Below are 16,599 nucleotides of genomic sequence, written 5' to 3'. Positions count from 1 at the left end.
CAAGTTTAACCCAACACACCCCCTACAAACACACACACACACACGCACACACACAATTAATCAACGATATCTGCAAAAGATCTTAGGTGGTTTTAGGAACTTTAATATTCATTATAAAGATCAACTTTATCTCTTATGACAATGCCATACTAGAGGTTTTCAGTTTCCCACCACTACGAAGGATCCTCACTGAACAGAGGGCGTGGCTTATGACGCCTAGAGTCAACAATGTAGCTTTTAGAAACCTTCCAAGGCACCTCAACGCCCACTCACATCTTGCTTCTGGTTACTACAATAAGTCACATGATAGGGCGAGGCAAGGTCTCACAGTAGTTCCACCCAAAACCTCTGATGGTATTGACCCAAGCCTTTTTTCACACCATGTGAGGCTCATGATTAATAGTAGGTCAATGATCCTCTTAAGGGACAACCTCCACTAGGGTTTAAATACCTGATTTTAGAGCTGAAGAAGCTACTTGGATGAGAGGTGAATGTCTTCACCAAACTTTCTGTCCAAGCTCCTTACACTACCATGATGTGGACACCTACGTGAAACACAGAAAATGTGTTTTGCTTTACTCAGAGACAAACTATTTGACCCTGAGGGGAAAAAGCCACTAAGGCTACGTCCACACTAATCGTTTTCTCTCCGTTTTGGCCTCCCGTCCACACTGAGACGGCGTTTTGGCTCAAGGAAAACGCATACATTGGAAAACGGTGCTTTCATGGAGCAGTGTGGACAGCGAACCCGGAGCCTTTTCAAAAACGATGACACATTTTAGTCATGTGATGCAGTCATGTGACCAATTAAACTAAGATAGCAGAGGGCATTATACAGCAGTTGTTTTGTTTGCCCTCAATTTTGACTATTAAAGATTAATATCAGTCTGTACATGCTCCAGAGAGCTTTTCTTCAAATTCTTTAATTCTCACTCGCTTTTGCAACTTTGTACTTTTGTGTTACTCGCAGCAACAACTCCACCTCATTGTTAGTCCACTGAAAAAACTTCAAAGAGCGGCAGACAGAAATGAGGCAGGTCGTATCCTCTTACGTTTCACGCATGAGCAGGACTGGAACGTAAGTGTTTTTCGGCCGTTTCAATGTGGACGCACAACTCTGTGAAAACGACTGAAAACACAACTGCCTGCAGGCTGCCTTCGCGCTACCACCACTAAAGTATAAAACAGGCATAAAACATGTTTTACACATTTTTTTTCAATAATGTATGAAATATGGGCACTTTTATAAGATAATTTGATAATTTACTGCTTTAATTCTCCTGGAGAAAAGCAGAATCTGACTGTGAAAATCAAACAGTCTGATAAACTGTTTGCTGTTCTCTGGTCGAGGGATGCATCTTCTGCTAAGACGACAGCATTCAGATTTGATCGGCTTTCACAGCTGGTGAAGTTTTGCTGTTTCCACTCTTTTTTCCATCACTACATTAATCTCTACAAACACTTATCATCTGGCGCTGAACTGTGAGAACAACAGAAAGCATTACACTGGTGCTAGCTTCCTGTTAAATCCAAAAATTATTTTAGGATCCACAGACTTATGTGTCCTCAGTTTCTCTGTCCTAATGTACTGCTTGACTTTAATGTTTCTGTCCCACGAGGTCAGTGGAGGTTAATAAAGAAGATCGTGCCGTTGCTCCAAAAATCCAGAAAAACCTTCCTCACGCGATCAAATGTTCAGCTTCCACTGACAGATGGAAATGTCTTCAACTACTCAAACATCTTAACACATTTTTATTTTAATAATTAATCCTTATATTTTTTAAAAAGAATCCTGTTGACTTGAGATTTTTGTGTATATCATGTTTATCTTAATAATCTTATACGTATTCATCTGCACACACGCAATGAAGCAAGTCTGAAACAGGAAACAGAATAAATGTATCCAACTTTGCTTATTTTCTATTAATTTTTAAGCTGAAAATGTCAAACTGTGCGCGTTCTTTGAATCATTGTAGCTTAGTAATGTTTCAAATGAATACTCACTTCACTGCGCTCATAAATGATTAAACATCTAATAAAAACTCCTCTAGGTTTACGAGAAACCATCAATCACATTTCACCCAGCGTTACTGCCACAGGCTAAAGGCATCGCAGGCATCACTAAGGGGCTACATTTCACTGGGAATGGGTCACACCCCCGGGAAGCTAAGATGAGAATTGGGAGCAACAATCTTATGCTATTTTTTTGTTTGCACTCTATGCATCAGAAACTGTTAAACTATGATTCTGAAAGCTTTGAAAGACATTTGCAGACAGATACATTCAGATAAACAGTGGAGATATATTGTTGGTCTGTTGGTTTTTTCTTGCATTAATGCTTGCATGACGTTATGAGCAAGATCTTACTGGAGCCTGAAGTTCAAACAGGACACGTATGAAACAAAGGCAGGACCACAGAACTTTATGACGTTTGGAAAGGGTGTGGTATTGTTCCATATCGCTTTATAACTTATTTACTATCTTTTTCTCACTCGCTATCACTCATTCTCATACATGTTCTGCTGTTAGACTTGGGGTTGTGCAACAGCTCGCTCAAAGTTCAGTTTGCGCAGACTAACATGAACAGGAACCTTTACAACCAATATTTTGTAAAACTAAAAATGATCAAGTTCAAGGTCATTCTGAAGAAGCTGCTCTGATCCTTCTCTAGCTCTGCACACACAAAAATATCATTAAATACACTCACAGACAGATCACTGTCAAAAACCAAAGGGGGAAAAAAGGCAACTATGTGTTTTACCACTTAAACAATGTGTCACACTGCAGGAAACCTCAAACAGATGACAGAAAAGCGATCAGTCAGCTCTGCGGGCCGTTTGCAGCTGTTGATTCACCATCTTACCCTTTAGTAACGATTTGTTGTTATCATCAATCACTCGCAGATATTTCCCAAGACTGTCTGTTTCAAATTCACTGCCGACGACGTGGCTGACGTTCTGATTTGTTTTTTCACACCCAGCAGGTCCAATTTCCATAGAAATGTAAGATTTCTGGGGAAATTGGAGAATCTGTAGTGATTTGCTGAGAAAACCCTTCAAATCTACAATCTTCATACACATAAGACCTCAGCATTAATGCTGGTAGCCGTGCTGTCTGAACGGCCACGATCATTAGTCATGTAGACAAACTGTATTGTTCGAGTGAAATATGTACAGTGTACCGTTTCACCCTTACAACAGCCAGTCACACATATTTTTCTTCTATCTTTAGTTCAACATTTAGTAAAAAAGGTGAAATTCTATGAAAATAATCTTTTTAAATGTTCCCAGTAACATTAAGTGCTGCACAGAGTGCATCATAACGAAGCTGCTCCCAGCTCGCTGTAGTTAGTGACTGTGCAAAAGACCTTTTAGGTCCTTTAACCCTTTAAGACCTACCATAGAACCAAGTCCGCCAGAGCTTATATTATATTTTTACATGCTGTGGAGCCATTTTTGGGAGCATTTCAAGTTCCTATACATCAATACAACCATTATAGCCCAAATTTTAATAATATGTATTCATTAAGTGCATAGAAATTACATAAATTGCAAAAAAGTGCAATAAACTACAAACAAATTGAAAATCATTTTTGTTTTTTTAACATATATTTCTAGTTAGAGAAATTTAAGAGGCTTATCCCTCAAAACTGTAAATACAAAAAAGTTGCACAAAATAGTTTCCCACCACAGGAAATTTATTTTAAGTGTCTTCATAGTTTTGTTTTTGAAATACACCAATTTTCATATACTGCAGGAAAAACGAAAATAAATATTATAATGCAAATTTGCAAAAAAGCAGCATGTGCATCAAAATAAACTATTTCCAGCAGTGCAATATGAGTCCTAAGCATCCCAGAAACGACACAAAGTCATAAAGTCAAAGATAACTTAAAAACACCAGTATAGGCTCATGAGGCCCTGATGGTAAAAAACTACATTTCCGCAAAAATGACATCACTTCCGGTTTCGGGCAGGTGATGGCGGACATGCGAAAGTTCGCTCTGACGTCTATTCCAACGTAGGAAGTGTTACAAACAGCTGATCGGATCGGCAAAGCCATGTTTTTGTTGCTGCAAGCGCTTTTTATGCAGTTTTTGCAAAGCTATATGTGGAAGGAAACTGTGACCTAGGACAAGCTGATGGCATAAGATGTAAGTACAACTCCTCCGGTGTCATGTGCAAAAAAAATTATTGCGCTAGCTTATGTGGTTGCAGAGCTACCGCGATTTAAAAATTGTTACGCAAAACAGAGCGTGCCCGCTCCGACCGGTTTTAAAGGGTTAAAATAACCCTCAGCAATCCAAGTGCTCATCAATGGTAACGCTAAACTAACACAATATGCATTTATTCATCTCTACGCATATCCCATTTATTCATTTGTATCCATCCCTCCGTCCCTGGAGTTACCTCAGGTGTCATGGGGCAAGAGGCGGGGCATTTTTTGTTCCTTTCTTTAAAAACAAACAAACAAACTCAAATCTTGGCAATCAGGCGACAAAGAAAGTAAAATGCACGACCGGCCGAAGCACCACAAAGACTGTGGGTGTTAACACAAGGCCACTAATTTTACTGTTACTAACATTACATAAAAGGTTGGTTCTTACCACAATGATTAACTTCATTTTGTAGACAAAGTGAAATTTAAAAACTGCTAAAACTTGGCTAGTGGGAGGTGAAATGAGCAGATGGCGCAGGTTTTCTTTCACAACTCACCGATAAGGTTTGTCAGAGTTATGAATGCGCCGGTGGTTCCTCACCCCGACGTACGTAGAGCTGGTGTAGTTGCACACGTCGCACTTAAACATCTTCTGTGGACTACCTTCTGTAAGAGAAGGCAACGTAAACACACCTTTACAACTTGTTGAGAACAACACCGAGCCGTCAGCCAAATATCGTAACAATTAATGGTGCCATAAAAACATAAACCACGTCTTACCTTCATCTGTGACCCGCTCCGTCTCCTCCATTGCGGCCGCCGTCTCAGCGACTGGTGTGAGCATTTCCACGTCACTGCTGAAGCTGTGGTGCTCTCTTTCATGGTTTCTTAACTGGCTCTAAAAATGAATAGAAACAGCGATACTGTGAGATTTCTAAGTAATTATGATACACTGAATGGATTAAAAACAGCTGGCAGATTTCCCCAATGATGCACTTTGTGGTCTTTATTAGGCATTTTACCTCACACCTCAGGCACAGATATGAGAATAGGGGGCCTGCTTTCACACCTCCCAATTAGCAACTCTTAGCGTAACTCCCAGATCTGCTGGAAAATATGATGAACTTAATAATCTCTGCTGCAGAGAGGCAGCGGAGCCCGATGATACCAGTGGAATACTTTTATCCTTTGCCTGCATCCGACTGCTGCACACTTTTCCTTGCTAATTTATCAACTCAAGCTTTAATCTATTATTACCGTTTGATGACCGACAAGAAGAGATGCTGACAACAGCGACTCGGTGAATGTTGCAGTGTTGGGTGAAGATAAAACCAGAGGCATTATAAGCAGGAGGAACACTCAACAAGTCTTGAATAAAACAGACAGCTGACCCAGCTCTGCCAGCATTGAACTAATCAACAGTCAAACTTAGAAACATGTCAGCTAAATATGAGCAGCCTGACACTATTCTAGCTAACTATTGGATGTTCAGTACCCCCAATTCCTCCTGTGCATTTCAGGATGCTTTTAAGCTGCAGTTGGTTTTTTTAAATCAGTGAAATAACAACAATATTTATCTCAATATAAGGAATAAAAATCACAGCATCAACATACGGACTTGAAAGTTCACAAGGAAGCTCCTGGAGGGAGATGAATGAAACAAGTGGAGCGGACATGAGGGATTGTACAAAGAATGGGAAAATGTGTTTGTCCCGGCAAAAAAAAAAAAAACTGACCAAGACAAAGAACCAGGACCCAGGAGGGCAGAAGTACCAGCCTCTTATTTGTTTCTACCAGCTGACACCGCATATAAAACACAGGGACACGACCACGAGGTAATAAACACACGATGCACCAGCACAAGCATAAATGCTGGCAACGACGGCGGCCACTCGTGAAGGTTACGTCGCAGGCTCTACAAAGATTATCCGAGTCTAAATCAGGCCTTACCTCCAGAAGACTCGATAAAACACACCCAGTACACACAACTGTTTGTGTTGGTGGCAACAAAATATCAAGGTGACAAGCCAAACATCAATAAATGCTGGCTATGATTATCACAGTGCCATGATACAGCTATTGTGTGATAGCCAATACTAGACAATTATTATTGATTATCTGTGTAACTGTGTTCCCCTGCTGTCAATAATTTCCCTTTAAGGAGTCATAAAATAGTAACTCTGACAAAACATGACAGTAAAATCGTTTGGAGTCTCTGAATACAAATATATATGTATTGTATTTACACCTGAATACGTCTTTATAACTGCCTCACTACGAGAACAACAGCGAAACACAAACATGCCATAATCACACATGCATGCTTTCAGTCAGTCACATGGAGAAGATCGCCCACCATGCCAAGTATGTGCGACACATTCAACTGTAGCGCTGTGTAGTTCATCATTCATATAAGTCAGCGGTCCCCAACCCCCGGGCCTCGGACCGGTACCGGTCCGTGAGTCTTTGGTACCGGGCCGCGAGAGTTGAGGCTCGGGTGTGAAATGTCTGGTTTTCAGGGTTTTTATTGGTTTTCAGGGTTATTTTGTCATCGTTTTTATCGTTAACTCGGTTTTCCTGGGTCTTTTCACGTGTGTTATGAATAAATCTTCTTTTTTTCGGTACTGGTACTAGTTTTATTTAGTTGTATTTATCCGCGACACCTTAAAGGCCGGTCCGTGAAAATATTGTCGGGCATAAACCGGTCCGTGGCACAAAAAAGGTTGGGGACCGCTGACATAAGTGATTATTGTGCTCCATTTGTTCAACACTGATGCTCTTGATACCCCTTTTACACCCTGTTCTTTGTGATAGCTTTACCTCACATTTCATCCCTTCTGAATAAAGTAAGATAAATTCACTCCTACAACTACAACAATGTCTTCTATAACTGAGGAGTCCTGGTCATTTGCACGTTCTCTTCCACAAATCCTCATCAGAAAATCCTCACATGTGAGATGTTGGAAAGAAGGAGGTTAGATTAAAACATGTTTCAAATGAAAGGGCCGCACTCACCTTGTAGTGGAAGGCATCTGGACACTGCTTGCACTGGTACATCCGGCTCTTGCAGTGGTGGATCATGTGGTTTTCCAGGTCTTTGCTGTCTGAGGCGATGTGCTCACAGATGGGACACTGATACGGCTCCCTCTGCCTGTGCACCCGCAGGTGCTGTTTAATGTAGCCCTTGTTGCCACTGCTGTAGCGACACAGGCGGCAGCGATACGGCCTATCGCTGCCGGGGATGTAATCCACCAGACTGCTGTCAGGAGAGCCGACCAACCCGTCCATCCCTGGAACACTGGAGCACACGTAACTGCCCGCTCCGTTCGCCGCGACCACTCCAGCTCCATTTTGGAACTGTGCGTTATCTTGAAGCTCTTTCAAGATGTCTTCGTCCGAGGTGTTCTGGTCTGAGCGCTCCCTCAGTCTTTCAATGACCGTGAGCAGGGAAAGGCTGATCCCGCCATTAGCTGCAGGCCCGTCGTCGTCTCCTTTGCCCAGGCCCAGAGATCCTAGAGTTTCCTCTCTGCCCTCATTACAGTTCAGCATAGCTGCTGCCGTTCCCACGTCAGAGGCCTTCTGTCCGGCTGCAGCCCCCTCTGTGGGTTTCTGGCCTGCTTGCGGGCTCTGCGCCTGTGCCGGAACGGTCTTCAGAGCTACCTTGGCGCCAGAGTTGGGCAGCTCGGGCGTCCTCATAGGCATAGCCACGAGGACCTCGGCAGCCAGCGAGTGGAGGCGGAGAGACTCCGAGTGCGTCCTCTTGCGACCAGCTGGGGGGACGTTTTCATCCCGTGGAAGGTCGTTACTTTTAGTGATGGAGGATTTGATATCGGCTCCTAAATGCTGGCTTTTGTTAGTGTTCCCCGGACTGTAGCAGAGGACCACCTCATCTTTCACACCTTCCACATGTTCCTGCTCTTCTGCTTTTTTCTCCAGCAAGCTCTTATCCCCGTCCACATCTGGGCTGAGAAGAAGTGGGTTAGAGGACATGACTGAGTCCTCAGCTGAAGGAAGCCGCTCTACGATCACATTGATATGGCCGGCGCTGTTGGGGCTTCTGTTGATGATCTTCTGAGCCGATGACAGCAAGCTGTCGCTCACAGAGGTGCTTTCATGGTGACCGCCTAGCTCCACCTCTGTCGCTGCCTCAGTGGTCACCTGCACCTCCACCACGGGCTCCTCAGACGTCAGATCTTTGATGGGGTACTCGTCCTCTTCCTCTACTGTTTTTGGACTTTCACTGAGATGAGAGCCTTGAAGATTCAGCACTTCCTGTTTGTCCTCGACAGCCACGGGCATGCAGAGCTGCAGCTTGAAACCGGTAGGGAGCTTTTGCAGGCTTTTATCTTGAAGAACAACTATTTCCTCTCTGGCTGACGCATTGTTAGGAGCAGCTTGCACCTCTCTCTTTGCAGAACCTCCGTCTTCATCCTCAAAGATTGGATAGGAGCAGTCGACGAGGCCGGCGTGCTTCCAGGCGTGGGTTTTCAGCATTCGCTGCTGACTGCAAACATAGCTGCAGATCAGGCAGCGGTACAGGCCATACTCCTCATAGCTGTACCACTTCTTCTTCTGTGGTAACTCCTTAGCACTGCTCACTGAGCTTTTCTTCACTTCGGTTCCTGCGCTGCAGTCGTCACCTGTTAGATCCACATCCTGCTTTTTTAAAACCTCTTCCTTCGCCTCACTCACCGGGTACTTTCTCTTCTGGTTGTCTCCATTGTCAAAGTGCATCCTGACGTGCGCCTCCAGCTGCTCGTGGTCTCTGGAGGTAAAGTGACACTCGGAGCACATGAGGATGAGGTCACTGTGCTGCTCGTTGTGCTGCTTCAGGTGTTCTTTCAGCAGGGGCAGTGTTTGGGAGAGATGGGGGCACAGGCTGCACTGATAGCACGTCACCGTCCGCTTGAGGTCGCTGCTGTTGGGGTTGGCAGCTACCTCTGCCACCGTGGTGGTCACGTTGTTGTTATCATCACCTGACCAAGGTGAGGGAAGACTGCTGTCATCTGTGCCGCGCTCTACTCTCACCTCATCCTTATGGTTCCTTTTAATTTTCTTACATATAGAGCCGCCCCCCTGCTCAGCTCCCCTTTCCCCCACTTGCAGCGCTCTTTTCTGTCCCCCTGATGTGCAGCGACGCTGGGGCCGCTTCTCCACAATCTTGCTGAGCTTCTTTATGACCCGGATGAGAGAATCATCTGCCGTTTTCTGCTGAAAACCGTGAGAGGATTGCTTCTCTTTGGTTTGCCGTGTGTGGGAGCCCAGTGCCGCCGATGTGGAGGAGGAAGACGAGGCAGCGGATGAGTGTGTGATGGCATTAGTGATCTCCTCCATGACCTGGAAAACAGCAGAGAACAAAGTAATGAGTGAGGAATCTGATTGGTGTTACACAGTAAACCTTTTAAGTAGATGACCTCATTTATAATATAAATACATTTTTAAAAAATTAGAGCAAAGAAGTGTGGCCAAAAATGTTAGACATAAAAGACGGAAATAGCTTCAACATCTGAAAAGTGAAACCAATGTGAAAGAACATCCAAAGTGCATTATTTTTAGTGGTAGACAGAATTAGCAGGACAGCTACTATTCAAGGCCGCTGCTGGTTATTAGACGTAGGAATCCCCAGATATGAAACTGCTATAGTTTGAACTGGGGAAAGACATGGTGCTGGTCAAGGCTCCACATCCATCATCTGCCCTCAGTGCAGTTTTTCACTTTCTCACTCTGCAATGCAGTGTTTCTCTAACTGTGGGGCACAGACTCAGTGCAGGTCAATGCAAGATAGGGAAATTTAAAGAACCACCGTTTAAAGCTCCATCTCTGACCTCCTGCTACCCACAAGACCCTCAGGCAGAGGTCTTTTGTCTGTTCCAGGGACCGCGCCGAAAACAGTGCAAAGTGTTTGAAGTTGAGGCCTGGAGGATGTGGAACAGCCTGCCCGGGGAAATCCCGATCTTCAAGTTGTGTCTTAAAACATAGTTTTACAAGAAGGCCTTTCCTTTGCATTTCTCACAACAGTTATTTTTGGTTTATTCGGATACTCATGTAAAGCACTTAGTAACATGAAATTTGAAAAGTTGTACATGAATACAGTTATCATGTAACACAGTTAAAACACAGTCATACGTTCAGTTTAAGAGATCTAAGACAAGAAGACACGACCAGCATCTGTCATGTTTTTCAGTTCGTTCCACACGATGATCTTATTTTATTTTACTGCGCTTTCATGAAGCCCTTTTTTGTCCTTTTCCCTTGTTTCATTGTTGCGAAGTTTTTCTGTAACGAACAGAAACTGGCTCGTTCAAATTTTTACTAACAGGCCACAGCTGAACGTACACCAGGCAGTCACGACGGTTGACTGGTTCGATTTTACTCGACTTGCAGCTGTTGCAAAGTGAGTTTCACTTTCTTCTTCTGGACAAAGTCCCAAAGTGCAGAAAAACAGCTTCATTCCAGCACCAATCACTCAGAGGATCAAATCATAGCTTCACCATTATTTTTTCCTTCATTATTTTTGCAATGCTTACCCGTTCTTAGCGTTTCTTCTGCAGAGTGTACATATGATGAAAGACGACTTACCTTCCTCAGACCAATTCTACCTACAAGTACAAATAAAGCAACCTGTAGCTGTGTGTTTGGAAAGAAGAAACAGGTTTGCGGTGCTGCGTGTCTTTGACGGTTTGCAAAGAGTAAACAGTTAAAACGATCTCCGAGCAACTGAAGATTATGTCATTCTTCGTTTCGGAGCTTGATGAACATCATGTAGCAGGTGTTGGTGTAGTGAAACGCTGTGGACAACAGTGGACCATAACTTCAGGACTTCTTAGGTGGACGATGATGAAAATCTGACACGTATTTACAAAACAATGTTTCTGTGGCCTGAATGTTGAACCGCTCGCTGTTGCGAAGCGTCCATGTTGCTCGCTACAGCTCTCCCTCATCGCTTCTGCTGTATGAAATCAGTTTGAATCAACACACTGTTTGGATTCCTCCATCAGCTGACTGTGGCTGTGGTGAATGGCTATGGATAATTAATGGACTGTGACCACACTCTGCGACACTTACTGGCTTCACTGCCAAGAAGACAGACACAGAAGATCTGTATCAAACCGCCTCATATCACGATTTCTGGGGGACTTTTGCCTTTACTGGAAAGGACAACTGCAGAGAGCAGCCTTTTGGCACGTGGGTCACCTGATCAACACCTGAGGGTCAATCCTCATTTATATATTGTACATATAGTAACTTGTTATCCATCCCTTATTTCATAATTTACTCCAACATCTTCACACTCTGCACAACAAACATGCTGTGTTGTTGTCAGCACTGTCTGTTGTCTATCTACACTCTCACTTCCTCATATGTGTACACATACTTACTCAATAAAGCTGATCCCACATTTCAGGCTTAAGCTCCATATTGGATCACATCTACATTTTTATTTATTGAATCACTTTTTTTAAACATTCAGCTTAACTGACCTCCTTCTTGTATAGTATTTATTTTATTGAACAAAAACATTTTTTGTGTTGTTGGATCCGACATATCCTGTTGATTCATCATAGAAATGCGAATTTTATGCTTTTTAGAAGGATTAAATTGTATGATGCATTCCTAGCTAGCTATAAATTGGATGATCTTGTAATTAAAAAAAGGTGTTAACTATTAAAAAAAAACCTCTTGTGCGGCACACTTTGAGAATCACTGCCACACAGACTGCAAAATCATTTTGATCTTTCTCTGTCTTTTAAAATAAATCTGTACTAATGACATTTATCACTTGAGTATTTACCAAGAAGTTAGTGAGAGGAAATCAGTCAATCGACTAATGGGATAAGTGTGACAGCTTAACTCATTCCTGATAAGTCCTGTCCCTGCACAGTCAATACAGACCTTGTGCACCATGTGCATTTGTTTACATGGGAAGCTGAAGAGGAAACGGGCACAACTGCTCTGGCTGAATTCCTTCCATCTCCACATGACATAACACTGCCCTCCTTCTCACTTTCTGACCACAAACTTCCTCTTTCTCCTACTTCTGCTTCTGTGTGAAAACATCAAAACATGTGGAACAAACACATGTTTTGATTTCACCGTGGTTTTCCATGGGAAGGAAAACCACGGCGGGATGTTGTAGTGCATTCATCCATCCAGCTGAATTTTGAATTCTGTGATGAGGAGGAATTCAAAATAAGCTGCATCCGACTCCTTTTTATGCGCCTGCGATCAGTCAGCTTCTCTCTGGACTCCATCATGTGCTTTAACCCGTCTCAGATGAGCACCTGTTATGTCAGGATCTAAAAATATTCCATCCACTTTCACTCCCCTGTAGGACGAAGTTGCACACAGCCTCTCGGTGTGAGCTCTCACACAAAAAGCAGCCTTTTACCCGCTGATGTGAGCCAACACACTGCTGCCTTCACGCTACAAAAACACTTTCACGTTTAAAAAAAAAAGGGAAAAGTCAAAAGGATCCTGGCACACGCTGTTAGCTCCGCTGTTAGCCTCACAGCCTGCTAGTCAAACACACACACACACACACACACGAGTCTCACACACTGCTAGCAGAGAAACACATGAATGTACAAGGACGCGTCCGTGCTGCTGGTGGTTAATGGGTAACGGAGGAGCGCGAAGGTGTGTGGAAATAAAAATATACTCACGGACACGGAGAAGTTTGGCGCTCTTTGTCCTCAGCACATAAACCGCTTTCTTTTATTCGTTAGCCATAAAAAGTGGCCCCTCTCTCTCTCTCCCACATTGCAAAATGGCGAGGATGGAATAACAGTCACGTGATTCGGAGTTTGAGTCAGGTGACCGACGCCGACCGACGATTGACAGGCTGTCTTGCTGTTGCCTTCAAGTGCCCCTCGTAAAAAGCAGCGCTTTTTAACTTTTCTTACAACCTAACCAACCAGTGCGGTAATTTCCACAATAAAGAGCATTATATTTTTAACTCCTTAAATTAAGACGATAACCAGAGGCGTTGCTTGAGGCCCAGGCCAGTGGGGGGCCCCTAAAAGCTGACAAACTTTATATTTTTACCACCCTAAGGGGCCCCTAGCTGCCTTTACTCAATCTAGCTGTCAGGGGTGTGCATAAAATAAATGCTGTTTGTCTGAACTGTGGAAAACTAGCATCACATTATTTATTTTATTTACTGTGATATTTAATATTAAAGCCACATTTTTGGTTTAATTGATGTCAGATTATGGTAACAAACGTAAGGCCCTTGGGGCCAGAACCGTCGGCAAAGACTGATATCCGGCCCACTGCATAGGTTTGGAAAAGAAGAAAACTCTTCTTTCTTACCCAGCAGATTAACTCAACATCAGCCACTTAATTGAAGTGAAGTCCAAACAGCTCTCAAATGAGCATAACCTCCTCACTTCTTCTGTCAATCTGGTTGGGTCTAAGTTTAGATTAATATCTGCCACATTTTTAAAAATTGTCACCTATTTGGTACACCGGGGCCAAATTACATATGTGCAACTTCAATGGAAAGTTAGATCTGAAATCCTAAATAAAACATTTCCAAAGTTTGTGACACCTTACGAGTTTCTGCTCAAGGCTGTGTGTGGAGAGGGGTTAAATTTTGGTCATCTCAGGCACGCAGCTCTTGCTATGAACACAGAGGCTCCACACTCCTGTTATCCAAGCCTTCATCTTGGCAGAGGCAGCCAATCAGAAGAAAGTTAGTTCAAAGGGAGAGGGCACAGAGCTGCTTGTTTCAGACAGAGCATGAAGTGAGGGGGTGCACCAAGACCCAGTGTAACTGAACTCTGAATTATGCAAATCAACTCTGAGCAGAATATGCAGAAAACATGAACATGCACCGGCAGTTTGTGCCTCTCACTTAAAACGTTCACCCACTAGTTGATGGAAGAGATGTTGAGAGGGCATAACAACCACTCTCTAACCCAAACCAACAGGAACAACCTGGTGCATTTTTATTGTTAGGTAGTTATAATACACAGTCATACATTGGCAATGCTTCTACCACTTACAGTCGGAGAGAACCAGAATGATGACTGTTTAGTCATTGCAGATATTGTCCATAACCTTGTATTGTACATGTACATGTATGTATTAAAATCGTGCTTATCAAAATGCACCTCGTTCAACTCACAGTTGTCTTTTCCTCCGTCTTTTTCTTATGCTTAAGTTTTACAACAACACCAAGACATTCCAATAACGGTACAGTTTATTTGTGCTTTCCACCAAAGTCCTGGTAGAAGAATTCAGCACAGTAAAATTAAATGCAAATCACAGCATGCAGGAAACAAATCAGGCCACTTCATTTCAATATAGTCAAATTTGCAATGTGTGTTTACGTTCATGATTTTGCTTTGACAAATGTTTTTATTGCCTAAATGTATTTTTATATCTGTGTTTATTGCGTTTGGTGAGTGAGAAACCCATAGGCTATAAATTCTGCACACTAAAGGACTAGTTTGATTCCTGCCTCTGGCAAAACTCTGATTTACAATTATTTACATTAATGCCGGCAAAACACGGCTCCATATATTATGCGTTTAACGACACCACTGTTAGTATCTTAGTATATTTTACTTACAGTAAATCAAAAGTGATATAACTTTATTCTTTCAGTTTAAAAAAACTTGTTTGTTTGTTTGGTGGTTTTTTAGCTGAAACAACAAAGTAAAATGTGATTTTTATTTTTTATTTATTTTTTGGATTCTTTATGCTGCTGCTGTTGTTCGGCTGTAGAACAAATTTAGAATAATCTGATGTCTTCCTGACTGCAGTGGTGTGATGGATAAGAGTTTTCTAAGAATGGAGACCTCTAATTCTGCACAAATCACCAAAATACAGTCACAGAAGTGCAGCCTGAACTGTGCAGGAAGCTCCATTCTGCCTCACTGCTGCTTGCAGATGATTATCGTTGTGTCTCTCAGTCCTTTAAAGTTAAAATGCCCTATGAAGACACAGATTTTTGATTCTGTTATTTGTCTGTGCTGTTGCACACAGACTGCGGCTGCACAGACTCTAGAGCTCACTGGTTTCTGGGCTGATAACAGCTCTGGTTCATCTCGAGGAGTCTCGTTGTCTGCTGCAACCTCCACCGTTTCTTTGTTATTCTTCAGGAGAACTCTGACAGCACATCTGGAAACACCTGCCTGCAGCAGAAGTCTACCCATAAGACCCTGCTGAGTTTTGTTCTGTGCTGGGAACAAAGCTGCAGAGGAATACCACTCAAAGCACTTTTGACAACACAATGTACTGTGTTACTTCTTCTATTGCTATGACTACTGCTATTTTTGTAAATATCATCTGCAATTTTAACTGAAGCTTTCATTACCCAGGGGCAGCGTGTTACCAGTGCCGAAATAGTTTCCAAAGTGCACTGCTGTTGTTTTGATTCTTTTTTAGCCCTTTCCCATATTTCCTCAGGAAGCCTTGCCGTTAGGTTGTAAATAAAAATGTGATTTTAATGACTTGCCTTAAAGGCGGATTCATCTTGTGGTACAAATTACTGAATGACATGACCCCAGTTCAACCTCACTGGAAGTTTCTTCGGCACAAAACACAGATGGGTAGTTACAAATGTTTAATAATATCCCTTTTCTTTGAAGGTAACAATGTGATTATGATATGTTCGATTCTTTAATGTAATAACTGCAAACATTTGTGGTAATTTCTCTGTAATAACCAAGAATCAGGGCTATAACCTGTTCTAATACTACTAATACTAACCCTACTAATAGTAGTAAGTAATCCAAGAATCCAAGAGGTATAATGTTTAGTTGGTAACAATTTTAGGAATTTTTATATCTTAACCAAAAAATAGGGTTGTAAATTAGAAACCTTCATATAGAAAAAATGGTAATTGTATGCTAATTAAATAGTTTTTACTTCTGCAATGCACTGTCTGTGTAGGATCTCAGTAATCCCGGTCATGGCAGCCTTGAGATGTTAAAGAAAGAGGGCAGCTGGACTTCTTTAGGTTCTGGTCAACACTGAAGCTGACACTCCGTTTACAGAGGAAGGAACAGGTTTTGAATGTGTTTTAAGTAAATTCCCAACTGGGCCTTCATCAAATCAGTGAGGATTCTGAGGAAACAAGGTCAGACACCAACCTGGGAGAAACCGAATGACAAACAGAACAACACTGTCAAAAAAAGTTTTTCAGAGAAAGTTGAATTTTGTTGAATCCCGGAGGACTCCGACCCAGCGACGCCCTCAGACAGAAACTAAACAGCTCTACAGTGCAGCAAAGAGTCCTCGGGTCTCTACGCAGGAAAAACAAAAGGCACAAAATAGAAGAATCACCTCAACAGGACTCAGCTGTACATCTGCATCAGAAGGTCAAAGGTCACTCCTTTAAGGATGCTAGTGTTTACATTTTGGACCGAGAAGACAGATGGTTTGAAAGACGAGTAAAGGAGGCCATCTATATCTATTGTGAACGATCACCGT

The 16,599-nt window shown here is 42.6% G+C and overlaps 1 protein-coding gene across 1 annotated transcript in view; it reads right to left on the bottom strand.

Annotated features, from left to right (window-relative positions):
- Positions 1 to 12,953, bottom strand: part of znf507 (zinc finger protein 507) — a 28,411-nt gene extending 15,458 nt beyond the window's left edge. Inside the window, exons 1-4 of the mRNA XM_085287844.1 lie at positions 12,822 to 12,953; positions 7,174 to 9,495; positions 4,939 to 5,056; positions 4,716 to 4,824 (exon numbers count right to left, since the gene is read on the bottom strand). Coding sequence (XP_085143970.1) covers positions 4,716 to 4,824; positions 4,939 to 5,056; positions 7,174 to 9,492 — 2,546 coding nt within the window. The 5' untranslated portion in view covers positions 9,493 to 9,495; positions 12,822 to 12,953. The remainder of the gene's footprint in view (positions 1 to 4,715; positions 4,825 to 4,938; positions 5,057 to 7,173; positions 9,496 to 12,821) is intronic.
- Positions 12,954 to 16,599: the final 3,646 nt, after the last annotated feature.

The sequence above is a fragment of the Mchenga conophoros genome, linkage group LG1 (assembly GCF_057382185.1).
Source record: "Mchenga conophoros isolate Kocher_MC1m ecotype Shallow Benthic linkage group LG1, M_conophoros_male_GT1.1, whole genome shotgun sequence".
In the NCBI taxonomy this organism is placed as follows: domain Eukaryota; kingdom Metazoa; phylum Chordata; class Actinopteri; order Cichliformes; family Cichlidae; genus Mchenga; species Mchenga conophoros.
Note: the sequence above shows the minus strand (reverse complement) of the source record. Positions and strands in the feature narration are given on the sequence as shown.